We start from the raw sequence: 24701 nt of genomic DNA on the forward strand, positions 1-24701 counted from the left end.
CAAACTTCCCTATAAAGAGAAACATCACTGCATATCCTGAGTGGCATTCTCCTATCAGGAGATTAAGTTATCCGTTATCTACATACATGCACAATCTCACAAGTATGCTCAAATTTCTTCATTACAGGAAACAGATGAAATACCCACCAAATCAAGGCATATTATTTTTACTGGAAGTTATATAGTAACTTAAAAACTCATCTTTTGCAAAGCTAACAGTTTTACAAGTACAAAGGGGTACTCCCACACAAAATAGGTAATGCTAATATGCAGTAATAAGCCACACTATTTTCAGTGTGAAATCCCAAAGTACTGTACCTGGAGAGAATAATCCTGCAGCTATTTTCCTAAAGGTCTTCATAATAACTTCCTGCTCCCTTCTTCCCAGTAAAGAGTAAATTAGTCTGCAACTCATGTAAGACATCTCTGACTAAACAGCATTTAACTCTGCTTCGGCGCTAAGAAATAAGCTGTGTGAAAATGAACTCTAGCAGTGTCAACAGCTATATGCTTTCAAGCAGTTCAGCTATGCTCAAAAAACCCAACTTCTATTTGGCATGACTAATGCAAAACTAGTAGGCAGACAAGCTTAGTTATCCTACCTTACATCAAAGTATAAATTCTCATTTTTTTTATGCAGTTACAAACTCAGGACAACACAATAGTCAGAACACACCAAACCACGTTAAGGAAGCTTTCCTATGACTTACTTGATATCTGAACTGAAACAAAAGTTTCTGATCAGCCAGCAAACCAGATTAGAAATTGTGTTTTGAAGTAGGTTTGCTAATCATAATTGGTGTTAATTACGATTTCGTATTTGGATTAACAAATCATAGTTGCTGCACCATGAAGAATGGCGCGAACATTGAAGGGAAGTGCCAAGGAGACAAAAATCGAAAGCAGATTAGGAGTTCTAAACTATGGTTTGCCTGTTGTACATCTAAAAGCTTAAACCATGGTTTAAATTCTCAATTATAGCTAGCGCAAACCTGTACAGAACCAAAGAATAAAACTAATGATTCTGAGTGTTACAAGCTGGAAAGCATGTCTCACAAGTTATGGGTAAGGGGAAAGGGTGACTCACCTCCTGAAAAAGCGTAGACATTTCACAGACCAGACATGAGCTGGGGCTTTGCATTTCACATTTGTGTCTGTCGGAGAGGAAGAAATCTCGCAGTAGTGGAGTGTGGGTAAGTGCTTGGACAATACAGTTCATAAAACATGTGTTCCCAAGATTAATTAGCCCTCTTAGACCTATTAAAAAAACAGAATGGAAACAGAAGTAAGTTTTGCTTAGTTTTACAGAACTGTAGCTCACATTAACACTTTTTTAAACTCACCCCATTCTACACAAATGGCTGCAAATCATGAAATTTGTCTACTGAGGCAGCTAAGATTGTACCAATGCATCCAGAGGTGATGCCCTTCCAGTATGAGCATTCAGGTTTTCTACTCTTTTAAAAAGACTTTTAATACTTTTTAAATCAAACCTTTAAGATACAGCAAGCAACGCACCTGTTATAAAACATGTATTTCATGTGTATACTGCATGTGCCACAGCTACATACACACAAACACAGAGTACTACGCATCCTAAAAAAAAGTGCTCAGATATTATGAAAGCTGAAATACATTCCCACAGTTGCATCACACACTGGTTTAATCTAATCTAGAAACAGCCTCTGTTCCTAAAAAAATGTGCTGATAAAGAAGAGGTATTTGCTTTCTTTGCTTCTCACTGTTGAGCAACGGAGGTTAGGTTGTCCATTATAAACAGCAGTGCATTAATACTGGGATTTCTCAAACTATAGAAACTTTGGGCCCTCTACAAATAGTTAGACAGGTCAACTTGCAGCACATTCTTACATAATGCCTGGAAGGTGAAAGATACAATGAGGCAACATGGCTGTCAACCACAAATCTCTGGTTTTTATATTGGACTACAAGTCCCATAATATCATATCACTGGTCATGCTGGCCATGGATGATGGGGCTTGTAGTCTAACAAGTGGAGATCCAAGATCAGGAACCACTGTTCTGTAGCATTTGCACCAGCATAAATCAATTTATTGGGGAAATAATTGCTTCTTAGATTGACTTTCGATCCTCTTGACATGTACAGTCAACCCTTTGTCTCTTACACACCGGGAGGAGTTTATGCCCCTTGCCCTGCCCTCCAGCTGTCTGCCTTGCATTACCATACAAAAGACATGCACTACTAAAGAATGCTAGGCCAAGTTGTTTGGGTTTTTCGTTGGGGAGGGAGTGGAGAATAATAATTTTTGTTGCTGCTGTTTTCATACAATTGAGAATCAGAAAAACTTACTGATTTATCGCAGATCTACCTTCTACCTTTAATCTCGGATATAAAACCAATAGATTGTATACAATGTGAATTTTTGTGAACCGCCCAGAGAGCTTCGGCTATTGGGCGGTATAAAAATGTAATAAATAAATAAATAAATGTCGATCCTACTTAAAAGTAGACCCATTAAAATGCCTGGAATTCAAGTTGGACTTGACTAACTTAAGTCCCACTCATTTCAATGAATCTACCCTAAGTAGGACTAACACTGGACACAACCCAATGGGCTCTGAACCAAAAACAACTGCCTGAATTATTAGAAGTTTGAAAATATTTGGAACACAGTGCACTGCCCTCAGGAGTATCATCATACACATTCAGGGACTGCAGGAACAATATCTATAAACTTGCCATAGAGTAGGTGATGTGTGAGGGGCTCACACACAAGTGCCTTGTAATTGCAACATAAGAGCCATGCTGGATCAGACCAAGGGTCCATCTATTATCCATGCTCTGATAAACTCTCGTTTGGATTACTGCAATGCGTTATACGTGGGGCTGCCTTTGAAAACGGTCCGGAAACTTCAGCTGGTACAGAACAGGGCAGCCCGTTTACTAACAGGGACTGGCCGGCGAGATCACATTACCCCAGTCCTTTTACAACTTCACTGGCTGCCAGTCCAGGTCCAGGCCCGATTCAAAGTGCTGGTATTGACATTCAAAGCCCTAAACAGTTTGGAGCCAGGTTATTTGAAGGAACGCCACCTCCCATATGTACCTGCCTGGACCTTAAGATCATCTACAGGGGCCCTTCTCCGTGGGCCCGCCAAAGAAAGTGAGGCAGGTGGCTACTAGGAGCAGGGCTTTCTCCGCTGTGGCACCTCGGCTGTGGAATGAGCTCCCCAGAGAGGTCCGCCTGGCACCTACACTGTACTCTTTTCATCGCCAGCTAAAGAACTTTTTATTCTCTCAGTATTTTAACACTTAATTTCAACGAATTTAAATTTTACTGTTCTAACTCTGTATTTTAAACTTATAACAATTTTGCTGTGTGGTTTTATCCTGGTTGTGCTTTTTATACTGTATTTTGTATTTGTGTTTTTAACCTGTTGGTTGTTTTAGTATGGTTTTAATTTTTGTGAACCGCCTAGAGACCTTCGTCTATTGGGTGGTATAAAAATGTAATAAATAAATAAATAAATAAAACTAGTCCAGTACTAGGTTCACACAGTGGCCAACAAGCCGTCAACCAGGAATCCACAAGCAAGACACACTTATGGGGACCATCAAATGGATGTCAAGTCTTGGCATAATGTAGATGCCTATTCACTTTCAGTGTTTGCTATCAATTTAAAAATAAAGAACACAGAGAAACAAACACAGTAATAAGAAAAACTAACATTATTAAAGTTGAAGAGGACTGTCAAGACATTCAGTTTCATTAAGGTTTTGGTCCAAAACATCAGTGTAAACTATTCTGGGTGGGGGTTGGAAGAGTTTTCTTCTATCTTGCAGCTGGATTAAGAGTAAAAAGCATCAAGGGGGAGGGGTAATCGAAAGACAGATACCTGTCCATCAACTGCCTGTGTTCTGTGGAACCCAAGATGCCTGAAGAAAGAGAGCCTTCAACCTATGCCATGAAGGGAGTAAAGTTCTACCCGTGAGCATTTTGAGAGAGGAAGTGTTAATCTGACTGCTTAAAGTATTATGAAGAAATGGGCAATTTCTCTTTCCCTCACACAACTTTATGGAGAGGCCTCTATGTATTTAGAACTACTGTTTAATGCTCAATAACCATTCCACCTACGGCACTCTCCTTCAGAATTCGCTCACGGCCTGTGCAATGCAACTGCTCCAGTGAGCTTCATTTCCCTTCTAGAATACCAATGGTGATGTCGGATGTAGAAAGATCAGCTGAAAGTTGACAAATTCCTACTGGTCCGTGACGATATAATGCGATGGCAATGCTCAGATTGTTCAAAATACTAAATAGCCCTTGTGATGCACAAGAATATGCCTGAAGAGCTCTTCAGCTTCCTTTGCTAGGAGGGTGTGTAGCCCTGTTGCTAGGTTACTGCAGACTAAAAGCAGCAAATCACTGTGCTGGATTGCACACTGAATTTCAGCCGACGGATACAATCTTCCCAAAAATCATTGGCATAAACAAAATATTTCCAACCTAATTGACAAGATACTTCTGTTTACTTTTAAATTAGATGCTAATTGTGTTATTATTCCATTTTTTGGCAGTAGTATATGCTCCTCTTGTCTAATGGTTATTCCAGCCTGTAGCACAAATATTGCAAATTGCGCAGGTACCTTTTAGCTCATGTGTGTCACATGCCATTAGACAAGAAAGGCTCATGGTGTAATATGTTGCAGAGATATGTGCATGCATACATGTATAAATAAATAAGGCATGTGAAGCAGGTAACTGTTTAGGTACAGCAAGTTCTGTCCAAAATAAGAACTTTGGGTGGAGGCACAGACAGATAAAACCAAATTCTATTCCTTTCTGTAACAACCCCAAACAAGAAAACATGGAATCCAACTCAAAATACTTTGTGCATATCAGGCATGTCTGCACCATTTTGAGGTGGATTCATTTCATGGTACAACTTGGAAAACTGATTGGATAAAAGAAGAGAAATTGGATATATGAGGCATGTATGTCAGAGTAGCAGAAGGTGAGGTCAAAGAACCAAAGTATTGATGCATGAAGTGAAAAATGGCATGTGTTGCAATAGCACGAGCTCAGGTTCCTATGACTCACCCGCAAAAACATAGGGGTTTCAGAGTCTGCCATATTCCCTGCCCTCTCTTATATTGCATTAAGATGCTAACTTCCTGTTTTTAAAGCATCTTCTGCCCTAATTTTGTTCTTCCTAATTGGAAAAGGGCAAATTAGAAGAAGGGGCTTCAAGAAACAGGAAGTGATAACAAGAAGCATAAGATCACTGCAGGCTATGAGTTCAATATGGTCACCTTAGAGAGAGAACATTTTGTATTGTCTGCAGGTCTGTGAATAATCTTTTCAGGTACTTTGAAAAGAGTACACATTTACATGTGTATTCACCACAAGAACTTACTTAAAAGGAAGAGACATCAATACTAAACTTTAGTTTCATGAAGCCACAAAGAAAACTTTCATTTATCACCACCCAGATTTTGAGGTCTCCTCTGAGAAGTTATTTTCCATGATTACACACCACAGCCACCAACAATAAAATATGGGAGGGTGTTCAGGTAAAGCTTTAAAAGAAACGTACTTCTGCAATTTTAAAACCTTATGAAATGGCCATAAGCAAAACTTGTACAGATAGGTTTTGGCATATATTTATTTAACATTGTTTATCATACATGCTGGTTGCTAAGCCTGCGTTAGTGGTGATTCATCTCAGTATCAGTTCATTAAAATTAAAGATTTATTGTTTGCCCTACTTCTAATTTAAGATATTTCAGGTTCTTATTTATCCTCGCAATAACCTTGTAAGGGAGGTCATAATTCTTCTATTGCAGGATAAGAAATAACTCCCAGCAATACTGATGTGCCCACCCAATGTGTCCATAGCTTTAACTGATGTTTCAATGCAGGTCAACCAGGTCCAGGGTCTAGCACAATCCACTGGAAATACATTGTTTCAATTATGCAGTGATAAAGGTCCACTGTTGCAATCTGGTAATTCTGGCAATGGTTCGCCCGTTCATGAAAGTTCTTCTGGTTGGGGGGGGGGGGGGATCCAGATGTGACGCTTTTGTGGTCATATGGCAGCCTAATGGACCATTCACATTGTAACCTGTAACACACAAAACAGTCATGAAGTTTAGACATCATGCATCTTAAGAGATTGTATTTAAAGGAGATCAAGAATTAAAAGTCTTGAACTTACTTCGGAAGGTGTTCAAACCTTGGTTATACTGGGGCAGCGCTACAGCTTACGTTGAGACATCACCTGAGGAGAAACCATACAATCAATCAAGGTCAATGTTAAACAGCAAATCAACTGTCTACTTAAAATGACTGCTACCCTTACCTTGGGAAGAAATTGCTGGCAGTCAGTAGTGAGATTGGTATAAACTATCCTGACACAGAACTCCTGAAGCAGAAAAAAAGGCAGCCAATGCAATAACAAGTGATTCAACAACAAGTGTATGTTGGTGTAGCAGTGGTCTATGCTATATATTTATGCCATTAAACTAACCACATGGACCAGCCTAGCATGGCAAACACCTGTAAAACATTACAGTAGGTGTGGTGATGTCCATTTCATCCAGAGTACATGACAGCATACAAGTTTGCTTGACACACACCATCAATGAGACTGCCGTAATTGGCAATCCAAGCATAAGTACCTGAGTAGTCATCTTTGCTGCAAGTGTTATCAGTCCCAGGTATCTGCACTGATAGGATAGAACTGGAAAGATGAAGCAGGCATTTAGAGTTAGGACAAGTGGCATTTAATATGAAGGTAACAGAAGGCTGTGTATCATCATTATTCAAGAAAATAAGAAGGGCAACAAGAAAGCCTCCTCCATTTTCACCCTTGGTTCTTGCAGAGTACAAGATGACCAAGAACAAGAGCTGTGAAACATATGCATAAAACTGAAGAAATCTCTGTATTCCATAGCCAGGATTCAAACAGCGTTTGAGTACAGCCCAGGGCTTGCTTGCATCCAGTGGGATTCTGGATTAGTTGAACCGCAAAACCCTGGTACAGAATAGACCACTTGGGAAATTTCCATGAATTTCAAAAATGGTTTGCTGGACTCTCATGTTCAACATATGAGCCCACAATTCTACTTGTCACTCTGATGAGCAGGATGATCCCCCATCCTTCTCTGATTTTGGAGGTGAAGATCATCCCTGACCACACTGTGCTTCAGCCAGATGTCAGAGACGAGACCTGCCTGTAGGTTCATCGCATTGTATAGATTGTGGCTGGCTACCAAGGTCAGCCAAACTTTGTGGATCTCTGGTAAACAGTTTATATATAACAATGTTCAAAACATCCAGTCATTGTTACTATGGTAACCACTACGTGAGGCTTCATCTAGACTTATGCTGTTTGCTATGGACAACAAGGCCAGTTGTAAAATTCATTTAAGTTTCCTAATGGAATTGTGTGCAAGGCTTTCCCTCCAGTAAAATCTACCATGAAGTTACTAGCTCCCTTATGTTTATTCTGCTTTGTTCTTCTTTCTCCAAACAGGACAACCCAAATGTTATTCAGGACTGATAAGTTATTCAAAGATAAACAATGCAAGGCAATGTGAATGAGAGCAGGTTCACCCAAGAGCAGCTGTATTCAGAATGGTGGGCAGAAAGCATTATAAACAGCTCTCTGCGCATTATGTAAGACAGCCATTGAAATGCTGCCTCCATATTTCTCCCCAATGGCCAAGCATTTTCAATTTCTCCTTCCTCAGTTACAGGCCCTGCACAGACTTGATGTAAGCAAGTGTAAGGTGATGCACATTGGGGCAAAAAAACCCAACTTCAAGTATAACCTAATGAGATCTGAGCTGGTGGTGACCGAGCAAGAAAGAGATCTTGGGATTGTGGTGGACAGCTCGATGAAAATGTCCACCCATTGTGCAGCTGTTGTAAAGAAGGCAAACTCCATGTTAGGCATGATAAGAAAAGGAATTGAGAATAAAATGGCCAGTATCGTACTGCCTTATGCAAATCTATGGTGCGACCACACTTAAAATACTAATAGCCAGGATTTAAATGTAGAATGGAATCCTGGTCCCAAGTCCTTCCTAAGTGGGTACCTTGCTTAGCCTTAGTCATGTTGTAATGTTGACTGCACAATTCCAAAGCCCACTTTCAACCTCTTAAGCATGGGAAGGCAACATCTGTCCTGGTCCACCAAGGCAGAACATATTGTTGGCAAGTGGCTCTCAGCATTTAAAAAAAGAATGAAACAGATTTTGGCAGAAAAAGAATGATGAACCTCCACAAGTAACCCATACCAATCAAACCACATAACTGAGTCATTCTGAAGGAATGAATGATTCTTTAATCATCATTCTCCATGACAATGCAACAACTAGGCTATCCCCAACCCCTACATGCACAAACAGGATATTGCACTTTTGGAACTGTGGAGAAATTTGCAGGGCTATCAGACAAAGGCTGCAATGAAGATGGGGACTGACAGAACATTAAGGACCTAGAAAGTGCTGTAGAACTGAACACACACATACGCAAAGAAAGGAGAACGGATGACAGTATCTTGGAGATACAGCAGGCATTAACTTCCTGCACCTGAGCTCATACCAAGCCCTCTACTAGAAACTCTGGAGACAGTTCAAGTCTGCAGCCCTCAGCAGCATTGTAAATCAATACTGGAGGAGCTCTGCAGTGACCTTGCATCAAACTGTGTGCCTTCATTTAAAATCAACGCCAAGGCAGCTTAACAGCATTGGACTAAAGGCACAGCAGGGTGAGCCTGCAGAAGTAGCCTAGCAAGACACAACACTGTTTCATAACGCAGCTAAGGCTGTTTGCAACCAAACAGCCCAGATTCAGACAAATTATGTAAGGTAAAGAAACAGTCTCTTCCCTTTCCTCAGTGAATCTCCAAAAAACAAAACACGTCACCTAAATAGCTGAGGTTCCACATGAAGGGTTCGAGTTAGCACAAGTTCACAAGCAGCTACCTAGAGGGACATATTTAGGGGTGACACTTTCATTTCAGCACAAGGTAGCCAAACAATGAGGACGCAGCATGCAATTCAAGATGTATAGCTTGGATCCCTTGCAGTGCCGATACTCCAGGCTCATGCAGGACTTTTCCAATCTGATATAGGCACCCCAGAAATCCATGTGATGTTTATTTGTTAATGCCGATCCCACCTTTCTGCCAAAAGTGGCTTTCAATATGCTAACAGCCAGCAGCGTTTGATACAGGCAGCATCACAGAAGAGGCATCCCGTCTCTCATGTTCAAGAGAATGGCTCTTAACAACATAGAAAATTCTCTTATACCAAGTCAGACTATTGATCCATCTCGCGCAGTATTGTCTACACAATGACTGGCAATGGTTCTCCAGGGTTTCAGGCAGGAGTTCTTCCCAGCCCTCCTCAGAGATGCCAGGGATTGAACCTGGGACCTTTGGCATGCAAACCATGAGCTCAGCCAATGAGCTACAGCCTCTGTCTTCCAAGATGACACCTGCTGCAATACATGCTTGCATCATCTACAAATAAGGACATTATTCTTCCCCCCCCTTATGTCCATTTTATGTAGATTTAAGCAGATATTTAAGCAATTAAAGGAAAGGGTTGTGGTTTGCTTTTAGCAAGGGCAATAGCTGAAGAAGTGGCCATTTAACACTTACCTTTACATATGAATAGGAGCCTCGTGTGGCGCAGAGCGGTAAAGCAGCAGTTTCTGCAGCTGAAACTCTCCCCAAGGCCTGAGTTCGATCCCAGCGGAAGCTGGTTTCAGGCAGCCGGCTCGGGTCGACTCAGCCTTCCATCCTCCCGAGGTCGGTAAAATGAGTACCCAGTTAGCTGGGGGAAAGGTAATAACGGCCGGGGAAGGCAACGGCAAACCACCCAGCTATAAGGCCTGCTAAGAAAATGTCAGCGAAAGCTGGCATCCCTCCAAGAGTCAGTAATGACTCAGTGCTTGCACGAGAGGTTCCTTTCCTTTCCTTTACATATGAATACCAAGATTCTGGAGTATAAAGTCAGCACAGGACTGTTTCACTTCCTGTGCATGAACTTACATTATAACGTCATACAGTAATTTATTTCTGAAGCTTATATATGCCCAGAAAGCGTCAGCTATTGCGCGTATTAACAATATAATACATTATATGAGAGAGAGAGAGAGAGAGAGAGAGAGAGAGAGAGGTGGATTGGAGATGGATTTTGGGGACAAGTTGGAATTTTTAGGGAGATACCAATTAGTAGCAGAAAAACAGTAATTTCCCCTCAAAGCGTCAGATTTACTCGCAATAATTGAGGAATACGCATTTTCCAATATTATACTGAAACACACTGGGGTGTCTGGAGCAAAGAGAAATCTATGGCTAGTCCCTCTATCTTGATTATGTGCAATTTGCAACAGCAAGGTTAAGAATAATAGCAGGGTCAGTGCAGAGATAATTAGGGTAATCCAGTCCTTTTCTTTGACACCAAGCAGGAACCAGACACTTATTTAGGGAGGGGATACTTATGTGATGATTAAGAACTTCAAGTGGCACTGAAAACACTGATCACTGCAAAGTGCTTCACTAAGAACACAGGAGATGATCAGGGAACTCTTAAGCATGAGAGTCACTCTTCTACTCTTCAACCATTTACCACATTGATGCCAACAATGGTAATATCAGAACCATGACTTGCTCGTTTGAAACTGAAGGTTTCCTTACCAGGTCCAGTCTGGATATTTTAGGGGGCTACCTTGAAGAAGTCTAGCTGCATGGATGAAAATACCTTGTAAAGCTGATAAATCTAGAAGGAGACAGATCTACCCCGATGCCTAGCTCATAAAATGTGCCAAAATTAAACCCTCTGGAAGCAACAAGTGGCAAAACATACAAAGATCTGAAAGAGACCTTCTCTGGAAATCAGGCACTTGCAAACCAACCTGGGTTGGGGATTCACACCTACAAAGGCATGTGCACATGCAAAAATAAGACTGTTCAAGACAGATGCACACAATTCTGATATTAAAGCAACAGAAACAGAATTATGGCAAAATATCTTAGGCCAAACCTGTACTTTCCTGACTAGTGTGTTTCCCAGCTGTAAGGTATTTTGCCATAATTCTGTTTCTGCTGCTTTAATATCAGAATTGTGTGCATTATGCATTCCCTTAACCATTTTGTTGTTAAGCAGCATGGTTTAGCATGTTGTGGGAGCCAGGCCATTCTGCTTCAGATTCGTGTGTGATGAAGTTGGATCAACTGAACATTTGTAAACTTGATCAACTGGAAATGAAAGCAAGCATGAAGCTGTGCTCCGTTCATGGAGATTCCTTATTTGAAAAGGAAAGTACACATTTACATGTTCATATTTACATTTCAATAGACCAATACATTTAAATAAGTATACAATATTCTAATCTAGAAGATTCTCAGGCAATTATAGCCTTTAATACAAAGCCCAGATTTGTACACAGTTGAGCAGCCACTCAAATAGTTGGAAAATCCTAAAGTAGGGGAAATGAATGAAGACATCTCTCATCACCAAAATGCATACACAGAAAGGCCAAAGTTAAGTGGGGAGAGGTGTATAATTAGTTTTGTTTGGCAGATATCACATCTGATGGCAAAAAAAAAAAAAAAAAAAAAACAGGAAGAAGTGAGCCAAAAATAGGAATTCTCCCAATTTTTGTAAACAAATATTTCAAACCACCCATTACGTATGAGAATGCAGGTTTGGTATGGAAGCATGTGGTACGTGGCGAAAAATACGTGTAGAATTTGCTACAGGAAAAGGCTACATAGCGTTAGAAACAAAAGATATACCAGATACAGCAAACAACTATGTGTTGATGTTGTAAAATCCGTAAAATGCTGTAAAATCCAACATTACTGGCCATTTTGATTGGGGCTGATAAGCTGGTAGCCCAAACCATATTAACAATACCCCACACAAAGTCCAGGAATTGAGGTTCACATGCCCTATACAAACATTACATTCACATCTGGAACACACAGGCATGTTGGTGGGCAGGGTGGAAAGATGTGGTTGTACTTCTCTGCTATGCATAGCCTCTAAGTGCCATGAATTTCATTTGAACCAGCTCTTGTGTTTCATGCTGAAATAATCATAAAAGTAATTTCCTATTGTTCAAACTGTCTAATATCTATTTGCCCATCTTCAAGAGTTTCAATAGGAAAAGTTTGTCCCCTAAAAAAATAAAAGGAGGCTCACAATTTCAATGGAAACTCCCACCTATACCAAATAGTCTCATTGGAGGACATTAGCACTCACTAGGATAGTCAGAAAATCCAGAATGTTTTCCTGGGGAAACCAGAACAGCTGAAGTTTGGATGGCAAAATAAAGAGGTGCTCAGTTGTGTTTGGGATGAAAGTGCTCGTTTAGGAGAATGAAGACTTTTTAAAAAGAAAATTTGACATGGTTTAGACTAGAGTCCTGAGGCCAGAATGAAAATCTTATGCAGATGGTATATTTAGATAGTGAGGTTTACTTCCGCTAAACTGGGAAAAAAAATGAAGTTTACGCTATAAATTTCTTTCCTCCACCCCAATAACTCACCATATGTTGCTTATACATTTTTACCACTGTTCAGAACAGATTTCATGTTTCAAAAATGGGGGGGGGACGACGACAAGCCAGCTACCAGTACAGTATAAGAAAAGCTATCTGTCTTGAAATAAATTAATATCTACTAAGCCTGAAAAATAGGCACAGTGTGATTCAATATAACCATATTTTTTGTAGCTGTTGAGCACTTCCACCATGACAAACCAAAATCTAGATTTGAAGGAACAGATCGTGTTACAGCCGATACTGTGGGAAAATGTAAAACGAAACAGTAAGAACTATTTGAAATTTTGCTGTGATTTATGGTTACCGAATACCTTACTTTGGATTTCTGTGAGTTTATTCAAAGATTCATGTAAATTTGTATCCCTTTATGGGTTTGAATACACAACCTTGGCCTTCATGACCAACTCCTGTCATAAGCTGATCAAGTAGGATACACATGCCAACACAGGCAGAGAGCTTTATTCTTTTCCAGAAGCCTATTTGACTGGCCATAACTGAATATTGGTAAACCTGCCTCACATTGCAACTTCCAGGTATTTGCCTGAGCACTGTGCACCTGACACTATGTTCCTGATCTGCTCCTGCCCAATTTTGGTCCAATACCATTCCTACATCCCACTCCCAATTCCCTTGGTAATGGCTACTCAGTTTTTGGGTAGCTCACTAACTACAGCTTGTGCTTCATCTATGTTGTCAACTGAACTGGACTGATATGCCAGTTCAAAATTCTCACTGCCTTCAGAATACAGCAATAATAATTGATTATTTCCATGGATTTCCACTAATTCCATGCTCCAACCTGGTGAAGAACAGGGACGGAGAAATCAGCCTGCTGGCCACATACAGCTTGCAGGTGTTCCCAATTTGCCTGCCAGCTTCTTTTTCAGCCCCCCACCCTCTCCCAGAAGGGGAAAGCTCTCATCTCCCATCAGCTGCTGATCTGAGCTAAGGGGTTCTGGGGAAGAAACTGTTGAGTGATTCAATCCTGTTTACTTCTGAAGGTTGCCCTGCTTATTTCTGAGTGCCCTGATTAATTGTGAGTAGACATAACATGTTTACTTTTGAATACACATGCAAAGGCTTAGTATTTAGGATGCTATCTGAAAGTGCTGCTGACTCAGTCATGAGTAGATATACAGAAGCCTTGTCCTGCTTACTTCTGAGTAGGCATAAAATCGGTATTCATGTTTTGGCCTCGCCTGTTACACTTTTGGCCACAGATTTAATGCGGCCAAGACTTTTCCAAGACTGGAATTCAGGCCTTGGGCTGACAAATATTCCTCACCCCTGATGTAGTGAATATCAGATGGCTAATTATTCTTTCTGACAGTTTAAAGTTGTTCTTTTTCTGGGAATCACCTTGGGTGTGGTGGCTCTTTCCTGGCTTCTCCACCTATTATTTCTTGTTTGAATAAAAATGTTGATTTTCTTTCCATGGTTTGTTCTGCTCTGTCGTAGAGAGTAGATGTACAAGGAGTGCTTTGGGGGACGAGAACGGAATGTATTGTTCAGAAGAGTTAACGCTTGTTCTGTCAACCAGTGTAATAGATCAACAATAACTGGAAAGGAAGTAAGAAATTCACTCATTTCTATTCAGAGAAAAGCATATTTAAAGTACAGCCTACTGACATGTACCTTTCACACATGACCATCAGTTTCTCAAGATGGGCAGCCTAATTTGCTGTATTGGGTAATGAATTGGTGCTCATACATTAAGCACTTGTCTTGTGCCAACGTAGAATCAAAGTTCTCTCTACTGTTCAAGGCTACATCAACAGAGATGGGGGGAGTGGGGAGATGCTTGCTGTACTAACAAAACCTGGAATACCAACCTATGGCTACAATTTTAAACACATTAGAAATTCAGTGAGACTTTGATTACGTTGCATGGATATTCTAATCGATAAAAAAGATGGAAGACAAAGCCACAAGAGGCAGGTCAAGAAGCTTTTCTAGCAATTCCCTGCTTCCTTGACACCCTGCTCTCTGCCAACAGTAGCTGAAAAATCCAGAGCCTTGTCCCCTTCCTTTCAACCTCCACACACCTAAAGATACCTGAAGATGACATTGTTGGTCTTTTTACAAGTAATAGTAATTAAATACTACACCTCAGAGTGAGATTTCCAAGGTTTCAGTTAAGGCTGCATGCTGCGCTGAAGGGGAAAATATTTTAGCAGAAAGAGAGAGACAGAGAAGGGCAGAAAAGGAAATTACAGGCCTTAAGTCAGTTGGTCCATGGTTCTTTAAGTTCTTTATGATGTTACTGCTATGGTGAAGGATTACCGAGTGGGAAGGCACGGGATCTGCTGCTTTGGACCCTGGATCTGAGGAATCATGCCACCAAAAATCCATATGATCTAACTTAGGGTGACCATATGGAAAGGAGGATAGGGCTCCTGTATCTACAGAAAAGGATTTTCAGCAGGTGTTATTTGTATGCATGCAGCACCTGGTGAAATTCCCTCTTCATCACAACAATTAAAGCTGAAGGAGCTATACTAGAGTGACCAGGTACAGAAGAGGGCAGGGCTCCTGCAGCTTTAACTGTTGTGCTGAAGGGGGAATTTCACAAGGTGCTGCATGCATACAAACGACACCTGAAATTCCCTTTTCTGTACAACTGTTGAAGTTACAGGAGCCCTGTCCTCCTTTTCATAGGGTCACCCTAATCTAACTATACCAATTTCTAAAAACGTAATGCACAGAGACACTTTTTCCCATGTGTATGCCTGGTCTTAAGCAGACTTGTTTGCTATAGTCAAACTGTGCTGCTTGTTTTGTTTTAATTGATGTGTTTTTAATTGATACGTTTTTATTATAATTTTGTATTTTCTCTTATATTTTTATTGTTGTCAGATGCCTTGAGCACTATTTGTAGAGGAAAGGTGAGGTTTAATTTGATAAAAAACTAATACCAAGAAGAATGGTGTGGTATGGCTTATCCTGTTTTCTAACATCCTCTCCCTTTGCCTTCCCATTTCAGGCTGAACCAACACTTAGGTGTGTGAGTTAAGTCCTAAAGATATTAACATAAGTGTCACTTAATCTGGCTGCCTGAGTATAAATGCTGTGGGGTGTATCGTAGCTCAACTTTGAAAAGGGTATGGTTGGGAGGTGGTGGGAGTGGGAGCGGCAAGCCAAGAGTCAACAATGCATACCTTGGGTGCCAGACACAGCCATAACATTACATAAAGACATTATTAATGGTATCTGCTACTATAAACTATTATCTATATAACTGATCAGCCAGCATCTCTGAGGCTTTTGACCAAATGTGGTAAGGCTGGTCTAGCTAGTAACTTCTCTTTGTTCATAAGTCTATGAAGGGGACCAGCTGCAGGAATTATGGGAAACGGGCAAGTTATCACACTGGAACAGACAGCACAACACAGAAGCTTTAATGAGAAGTCTGGGCTGCAGACGTTTTGGTTGCGATTCAATGGCTTCAATATGGTTGCAGGAACTCTGGGTATGAACCGGAGCCCTACAGGGTTTGGGGTCACACCTTTAGTTTTATTCTTCAGCTTTCTCCCTGTTTGAAGCATTTCCTGCAATAAACACACAAGTTCTTCAGAACCAGCTATGGAAAGGCTAATGTACACAAACCAGTAGCTGTCGGAAGGCTGCTTCAAATTGCCACAGAGCTGGCATTTTTCTTCACCCACACCCACACCCGTCAGCTGTGGCTGTCAGCAGTGGTATGAAGACCTGCCACATACAAATGGGCTTACTGCATGTAAGACTACCACGAGAAGCAACTTATAGCAGCTTGAGGAGTTGCTCATCCATGGGCATCAGCCACAGGTTGGGCATGTCTGCACATAGCTGCTGTACCTGAATACCCAATACTGACTCAGCCAAATAATGTTCTGGGAGCAGCAATAATGGCATAGGAGGGTGGAGGTGCGGAGTGCAAGTACTTCCTAAATTAAAATAAATAAATAAATTATGATCTAAACTTCTGGACAGGAAGGAAAAACACCACTAAATACATATGGATTTGCCAGGGCTGTGTCACTTCAATTAGATTCTGAGTTGCAAAGTAATACCGTATTTCAGATGTGCCTTTTCCTCCCACCCAAACTCAACTAGTGACTCATTATAAAGCATAATAAAAATTTGGTGTGGTGCACAGTTAACGTTGTCCTTGGTGCACAGATAATTGAACACACACACACACACACACACAGTTCCATGACTCATAGATACATCACACAGTTGTTTCACCAGTTTAGTAAAAATACCTTCTTCAAAAAAAAAAGTTGGCTGTAGAATTGTCAGCCATATGGAGCTGCTGAGATTCCGTTAGTAACAACTTAGTGCAGGAGGATCTTCTAAAAAGCTCCCCGGCAGTTTCCAGAATGCATGAGTGAACACCACCATAATTACTTGTGAGGCCTCCAAGATCCCTAGCAAGATCCAGTAGGATCAAGCGCTTTAGAAATATTTGGTTAAGTTAACTTATATTAACTTATTTTAGAAGCAAGCAAACTTGCAGCTAAGAGCTTCAAGAGTATGTCCTTAGGAGGAAAATATCGGAAGAGATTGCTGATTAAATTATACCCCATTGTAACATACAAAGATGCTCCTCCTCACTTTCAAATCTCCAGGCTAACTGCTAGTGGTTACATGATTAAGCAGTTTTCTGACTGAAGTATATGCATAAGAGTTTTCCAATAAAAAATAAAGGATAAGTGCTGCTGCGGTTGAATTAATCAGACTTTTCCACAAACGAATTTCATGAAGTTTAAATCTCACTCAGTCTTCAAGACTTTCAGACAAAGCAAAACTCCCTGCAGCAGGATATGTTTTGACGCCATTGAATTTGATGCTTGTAATCTCCAATTTCATGCTCTGTAAAATTTATGTATGTAAATCAAGTTTGTTGGTCCTTCGTTGCTCTGAAGGGTAGGATTTCTCCGACACAGATTAAACATCCAAAATTGAATGGAGCTAAAAAGCCTTAATCAACTACTTGATTCCTTTAAACTATATGAGACAACAGCTCCTGAAAAAGGGTTTAGTGTATTATTTTTTTAAAAAAAGTATTATGATTGGCTTAAGTCAAGACAGCCAGCTATATTGTACAGAAAACCCAGAAAAACATAAAGCAAAGCAGCATCAACCTATCCTTTCACGCAGAACACTTGACTGTGTTGTATTTCTGCTAGAATAAATGTGTTCAGAAAGGCTTTTTAAAACTCTGTCTTAGATTTCAATGTCAAAGTATCAAACTCAGCCAATTCAATTCTGCCTTTAATGGTTTCCTAGATCTGGCCCTTGACTTTGTCTTTTTAAAATCTACAACCACATTGAGCTTTTGTTTCCTTGGTCTTAATCTGGATGCTGGAGCTAGTATACACCATAACAAAAGAATGAAGTGCAGGTAAGAAAGATAAACGCATCCTACTTTTGGGCAAGAGGTGAAAACTAGCTCTTTGCTCGCCCATTAAGGGCAAATTGCTCTCAGGTGTGCAGGTAGATGGTGGCATTACCTCTGTTCTTGGCTATTGCCACACTACATTGGGCATTTAGAGAAGATCAACATGTCCTGATGTTGACTACTAGTGAATTGCCAATGCTCAGAAATGGTTGCCCATTTGGTTTGAGGAGTCCATTTGAATTACTGGTGCTGACCTGTACAGCCTTAAATGGCTTAGGACCAGATTATCTCTGAAACTGCTTGCTCCCATAAGTGAAACCTGTTTGGCCTCTACTATTGTTCTTAGAGGCCCTGTTCTCCCATTCACTTGTGAGTTTAGGCAGGCAGGTCCAAGAGACAGACTTTTTGATGGAAATGCCAAGACTGGAATTCCACCCCTGCTGAGATCTCCTTAGCAGAGAAACACGTTTTCAAGGGTGGTTCCCATCAAATATCCAAGACAGAGATTTCAACCATGTAACGTAGAAACACTGTCTGCTCTTCAGGTCCAAGTAGCAATCTGCCAAGTAGCAATCTGAGTTCAATCTCCTGTTTCGTTTGTATAAACAAGTGAACAACTATGACCTATCATACTGGTAAGGATCTTCTGCTCCAATTTATCAAGCTGCCTAAAACAACACTTTTGCTGTCCAGGTGAAAGAGAGAAGTACCAGGCAGCCACACGTTGACAGAACAGGAACTATTACCCACCTATTATCATCATCATCATCATCATCATCATCATCATCATCATCATCATCTCTACACTGCCCAATAGCAGAAGCTCTCTGGGCAATTTACAACTGTTCATAAGGTAAAATACAGCTAGTAGTTCAGAAGTTGGAAGCTGCTCTTTTGTACCATATATTAAGTGCAGGGGGACTAAAAAACTATTTTTTGAAAAGAAAAAAGTGTTTTAATAGAAATCAGAATTTAAATTCACTTAAAATAGTGAATTAAATATCTCTTAAAATAAAATCTGACTTTGTTGCCAAAGAAACATGTTAAAATCTTGTCCCCGTGTTATTACTTTCCATAAAGTGCAATACTATGCCCAGTTACCTGCGAGAAAACCCCTTTGAACTCAATGGGACTTACTTTTGAATACTCATTTATAGGATAGCACTGTTAACCTATACACATGTTTTTCTGCAGTTTGGGGGAGGAAATGGTCGAAATTTGTTTTTATTGTATTCATAGCGACCTGATTCACGCGACACGCTGGGGCTCACCTTGGATTATTTAAGCGATTTGAACATGCAACTCCTGATTGGGGGTTATGCAAGGGTTAAACAACATCACACAACGTTCATATTGTTGTAGGGGGTTGCATATTCAAAACGGGGGCCACCACACACCATGGCTGATCAGAGGTTAAATAACCCACAATAAGATGCTGTGTTGTGTGAACCAGCCTGCTGTTTAGATTTCCTAGGGTAGTAAAGAGTTTAAAACCAAGAAGATGCAACATGAAGGTCAGTTTTTGTTTTTAGGACATGGCAACTTCTAGATTAAGGTATTCTGATTAATAACAGCATTCAAAAGCATTTCGAAATATTTGTTTTTGGCAGCCTGGACCTTCATCCATAAGTAAGTAGAGGACTTTAATATAGTATTTAACTAGATTTCCAATTTAATCAAGGGCATTTTATGTGTTTTATTAAAAATATGGCTATGGCCAAATTATGAATTCAAATTAACAAAAACAGCAGTAGCAGAATTTATAAATACGTTAATGTGAAAGAACTACAGATATTCCCAGAACTGAGGTATTAAGTTATTTATGTATGCCCCATTCAAACGATTTGTTCATGTGCTCAACTTGCAGAAATACCGGAATCCAATGCTGGAAATGTTGAGGGGTGAGGGAACACTGCTGTTTATTCTTTTATGAAGTCAAAAAACAAAAAAATCAGATCAATATGCGCTCAGTGTTTATATAAGTGCAACTCCGTTGGCTCAAATACAAACAAGAAATGTTGTGAGTGAATGTTGTATTCCTAAACAACTGAATCTGATAGAACAAGCTTGTACTGGAGGCCAAAGTAGATATTTGAGAACAAGTAGCAGAGAATGTATTTACTAACCAGAATAAATGCACACTTATAAGCTTTTCTATCTCTGTTTACCTTGTACAGTTCTAAATTCTATATTATAAGGATTATCACAAAGACCTCCGAAAGGGGGAGAAATGGACATGATAATTCAAAACAGCAACAAATCTTTATATTTAACTAGGCATTTATGCTACACAGTCCCTGAAGAAAAGATTCTATTTCCCAACTTGTGATTTATCATCCAATCCCCTAAATGGAAATCTGTAAGTGGCATCACTAAGGCGCATGATCGCACCAGACATATGAACGTCATTAGGAATTGAGAACCAAAGTGAACTGCATCCAAATCACCAGATTAGACACATCCCGTTAGGCAACAAATCTGGGAGCTTTGATTTGACTAAAATTTAACATCGTCCACAGATTTCTAGAAGAAACAAACCTCATAGAACTTTGAAGCAGCTGTGTGATTCTTCTCTCACAGATGGCTGGTACAATTGAGCCTCCTGGAACAGTCTGCTTTCAGAAAAGCTTTCTGGCCACTTACACACATGCCTTTTTTTGGGGGGGGGATACACATTAAGGTTTCAAATTCTCTTATTATTGTTGTATTAATCAAAGACAACAAGCAAAACCCAAGTATTAGGAAGACTGAAGATACAGTGGTAAGTGAAAGTACAAAACCACATGTTATCTCTGGCCTAGATTCTGAATTTTTAAAGTAAAAAGTTACTGTCAACTTCAAAAAGAGCAGGACTTCAATGGATGTAAAACACAGTTGCTCCATTTTAAAACTATCTCACTCTTTTTTTCTAGTTGGTTCTAAAAGTATTTACTGGTACAATTTACACAGGACTTAAAATTGTGAATTTTAAACTAATTTTACAATCAATCAAATGCCCTCTGTGAGAGGGCAATTTTGCCAGCATTGTTGTAAACAATGCATGCAAGGAGCTTCAAACAGTTTTCAGAAACATGGATTCGATTGCAACCATGTCTGGGGAAATCTATCTTAAGTATCATCTACAGAGAGCTAAAATATATATTTTAAAAATCTGTAGTGATTTATTAAGTGAAAGCAAGACAAGTAACGGGAAAGAGGTTAAATTGGGTAAGAGTGCTAATTATTCATTTTCCTGCTAAATGAAAGGTTACGTTATAGAATTTTAAAAACATTTATGCAACGCTTGATTCCACTTCTGACTTACCAAGTTTATCAGATGCTAAAAAATAGAGACCACAAAACTCACCTTCAACCATGCTTTCACAGACTGCCACTTTGGGCAGGGACTCACACCTACCTTCGACCCACAATTAAAATGTAAACCAGTGCTAGAGATTCCTTGCTCTAGTTCTAAGCCAATTACAGGAACACAAACTAAGTAGACCAAAGGGGAAGGAGGGGAGAAGCAGCAGCACATTTGCCACTTTAAAAGTAGGCCTTAAAGTATTCATGCAGTCTTCAACATCTTCCCATCACCTCGAGTTAGGCCCTCATGCGCAGAAGCTCATGCATAGTTTATGCAATACTGAAGAATCAAGCAATGTTTCTGGTTGCTGCCTAGAGAACCAGAAGTAATTTTCAGGCCACTGTTCTGCGCTCACTGCCTTTCCTGTGCCACCACCTTTGCGCTGAAGAGCTATTGCAATATTTATTCCACTCATGCTTCACTCGCCCAGGTCATGCTGCCGAGTGTCACACAGCTGCAAAAGCCACCTGCCACTGTTATGGTGCCATTGTTTGTGGCATCTCCCCCACTACTCATCATTTCTCTTGAAAAGGATTTGGACTCCTTCCTCTCCCCACCCTTTTTAAAGAGGTTCTCCTTCTGCCTCCCCCCCCTTTTTTTTTTTTGGCAACACTGCAAATGGGAATCCCAGGTGGCTCTAGCTAATTACCCATGTGCTTTGGGAACCTAATGCTGCCTATTGTTAATGCAGTGGAGTCTTCAGCCACAAAGTCACTTCATATGCTAATCAGAAGCGAGCTGATCCCTAGCTAATACCTCAGTCTGTTCAGGAGTACTGGTCTTATGGAGAGAGAAAGAAATGGTAACAAGATATAAGCTGTGCAAGAAAACCCAAAATATCCTGTGTTTGCACACACATACCCCACACTCTCTCGCTTATATCACTACTGTTGTAAATTAGCTTGATGTGTTGTTACATTGCTTAAAATATAATAAAATAGGAAGAATGAAGCAGGTTTTTCCCCTATTTACTTTAGAATGCATACAAAAGTGAACTAGTCAAAACATTATCAGTGTTCTGATTCAGAGTATGCTATTAGTCTGTCTGATATGCCACAACAGAATAATTAAATCTTGAACTGGAGGCCAGGAGTTATTCAGAGTCATGTCTGCAAGGGCTGTTTTAAACTAACCAGCTATATTTCGTTATAGTGTTTTGTGTTCTCAACTCAATTCTTTGGAGTGGAGTCCATTTATTCTGAATACAGACATCTCTCACGGCTTAATAACCAACATTTGCCCAACATGTGTAAATAAAAGTACAACATAATGACCCTGTTCAGACGACACGCTAAGCCACGGTGATTAAGCATTTTGAGCTAAACATTCTGGCTTAGTGTGCCATGCGAACCATGACTTAGCATGTCGTGTGAAGCATTCCTAACCATGGTGGCCACATAACCACAGTTTAAACAACCTCACTAACCATTTGCTGCAAAAGGGTTAGTGGCCTAATCATGGTATAGCGTATTGTCTGAACAGGCCCCATGGGTGAAAACTGCATGTCTATTTTGCCATGTACATACTTCTGGAAGTCACTGAATACTGTGGATTCCATACATGAACGCATGATAACTGAAACATGGTGGCCAATGTATGTATCTTGTGGTCCAAGGGAGGGGAAGGTAAATGCAATCCAAATCCCCCAACACATCAACACTATATAGTTCAAGCCCCTGCTAATACGGCTCAAGTGATTGATACGCAGATCATCCATTATTTAAAGATGGTCCAGAAGCAAGATGGTTCTATGCAAATCCTCTTTTCCTGGTCATTTCAAGTCACACCTGCCTTTCAAATTAGCACTCCCTCAGGTGTAGAGTGAGCATACAAAAAATTAAAACCAGAAATATGAAACTGCCAAATTGCACAATCGGTGCAGAAAATGAGAAAGTCTAAAGAGTTCCATTTGAAGTCTGTGTCATGTGCTTCACTTTGCTAACCAACTGCAGTTCTCAAGGAAGTGAATGCTCCAATTTGGCTGTGTAATTCATACTGGCACAATGTGCTGCTAACAGAATCTACAGGAGTTGAAACAGGAAAAGCAAGGGCCTTGGAGTTTTTGGATTATCTCCCACTGGGTCATTACATCTCCAGACATTAGTGACAGTAGCAATATTGTGACCCTTAGAATTAGTGTAAACAGTACCCAAGTCTCTGCTTTTGAAGACTTCCAATGGAGATTCACTATCTTCAGTATTTTGACAAAAGAAAGGACTGAAATCAACCATGGCACAAGTCAGAAAATGATACATAAGGTCATCATGAAGCATAGATACAGCTGCAGACTGCTGTGGAATGGTGTGGAAAATGCAGACTCTCTCACTTACCTATGGTGCAGTTTGTAGTTATTTTTCTCCGCTTGGGGTTGTGTCGAAGCAGCTCTAACTCTCGTTTGGTTGGCTCCCATGTTGAATACTTCTCTCCAATACCTGTGTAATTAACAAGAAATATACATATATATTTCAGGAGGCTGCTTACTAAAGAGCTACAAGAATATTGCAATGTAAACTGCATCATCCGTTAAGTTGGATTCCCTATAGTTCAGAAAGGCAGCAATTGACCTTCACAATATGTTCCCATAAATATGTGCTAAAAGCACACAAAAGCAGCTACTTGTATAGAATTCCTACTGGTTTCCAAGTAACAGTTCTCCCCCTTCTCCCCACCCCCCAACAATGGGTGGAAAAAAAACCCCTTCAATTAAAAGCACAACAGCAGATCGCCATTCATGAGGGTATTTGTTTCAAGCGTCCACCATTCTCTCTGGGCTCAGAAAGGTCATACTGCCAGCACAACCACGTCTTGAAACTATATACAGGCAGGCTGAGATACAGCCCCACTGTGCCCAGATCAATTCAATCACATATAGTAACAAATAGCAAAACAAAAAAGAAATCCAACTTACTAGACAGATACACCCTTAAGAGATACAATGCAGAATCAGATAGCTTATTATTATCATATTATTTCCTAAATCACACATTTCAGGATATACTAATGCAAAATTCCCTTAAAGCTGTCAGTGTAGATGGACTCATAGGAAAAATAGGTCAGGGCCCAAAGAACCATAAAACAAGTTCTGTGAGCAAAGGGAAGTTTTAGACTTGTCTTTCTTAGAGAAGAGTCCCTTATGTAAGGCAAAACAGTATTTTGAAACTGAACAGAGTTTCAAAGGACGTTTTGGTGATCAGCCATTCAAAGAAAAAAAAAGCCAAAGATGTCACTGGGCTAGTGCAAACCCCTTGAGTGAGCAGCTCTTTGAATCCAGGTTTTAGTTAAGCTGTACGCTACTGAAAAATAGTTAGATGCACTGATTTTAATCTGCCAACAAGAACAAAAATATCACTCTTATCTTAAGGAGTTGTAGCTGAAAATTTGTCATCCAAACATAAGAACAATGCTT

At 40.2% G+C, this 24701-nt stretch overlaps 1 protein-coding gene across 2 annotated transcripts in view; it reads right to left on the bottom strand.

Moving 5' to 3' along the window:
- USP22 (ubiquitin specific peptidase 22) overlaps nt 1-24701 on the bottom strand; it is a 93192-nt gene that overhangs the window by 25283 nt on the left and 43208 nt on the right. For both annotated transcript variants that reach the window (XM_063143048.1, XM_063143049.1), the window contains 2 exons: nt 23626-23727; nt 1088-1257 (listed from right to left, as the gene is read on the bottom strand). In XM_063143048.1, the coding sequence (XP_062999118.1) occupies nt 1088-1257; nt 23626-23727 (272 nt within the window). The remainder of the gene's footprint in view (nt 1-1087; nt 1258-23625; nt 23728-24701) is intronic.

This window comes from Elgaria multicarinata, chromosome 17, assembly GCF_023053635.1.
Source record: "Elgaria multicarinata webbii isolate HBS135686 ecotype San Diego chromosome 17, rElgMul1.1.pri, whole genome shotgun sequence".
In the NCBI taxonomy this organism is placed as follows: Eukaryota; Metazoa; Chordata; class Lepidosauria; order Squamata; family Anguidae; genus Elgaria; species Elgaria multicarinata.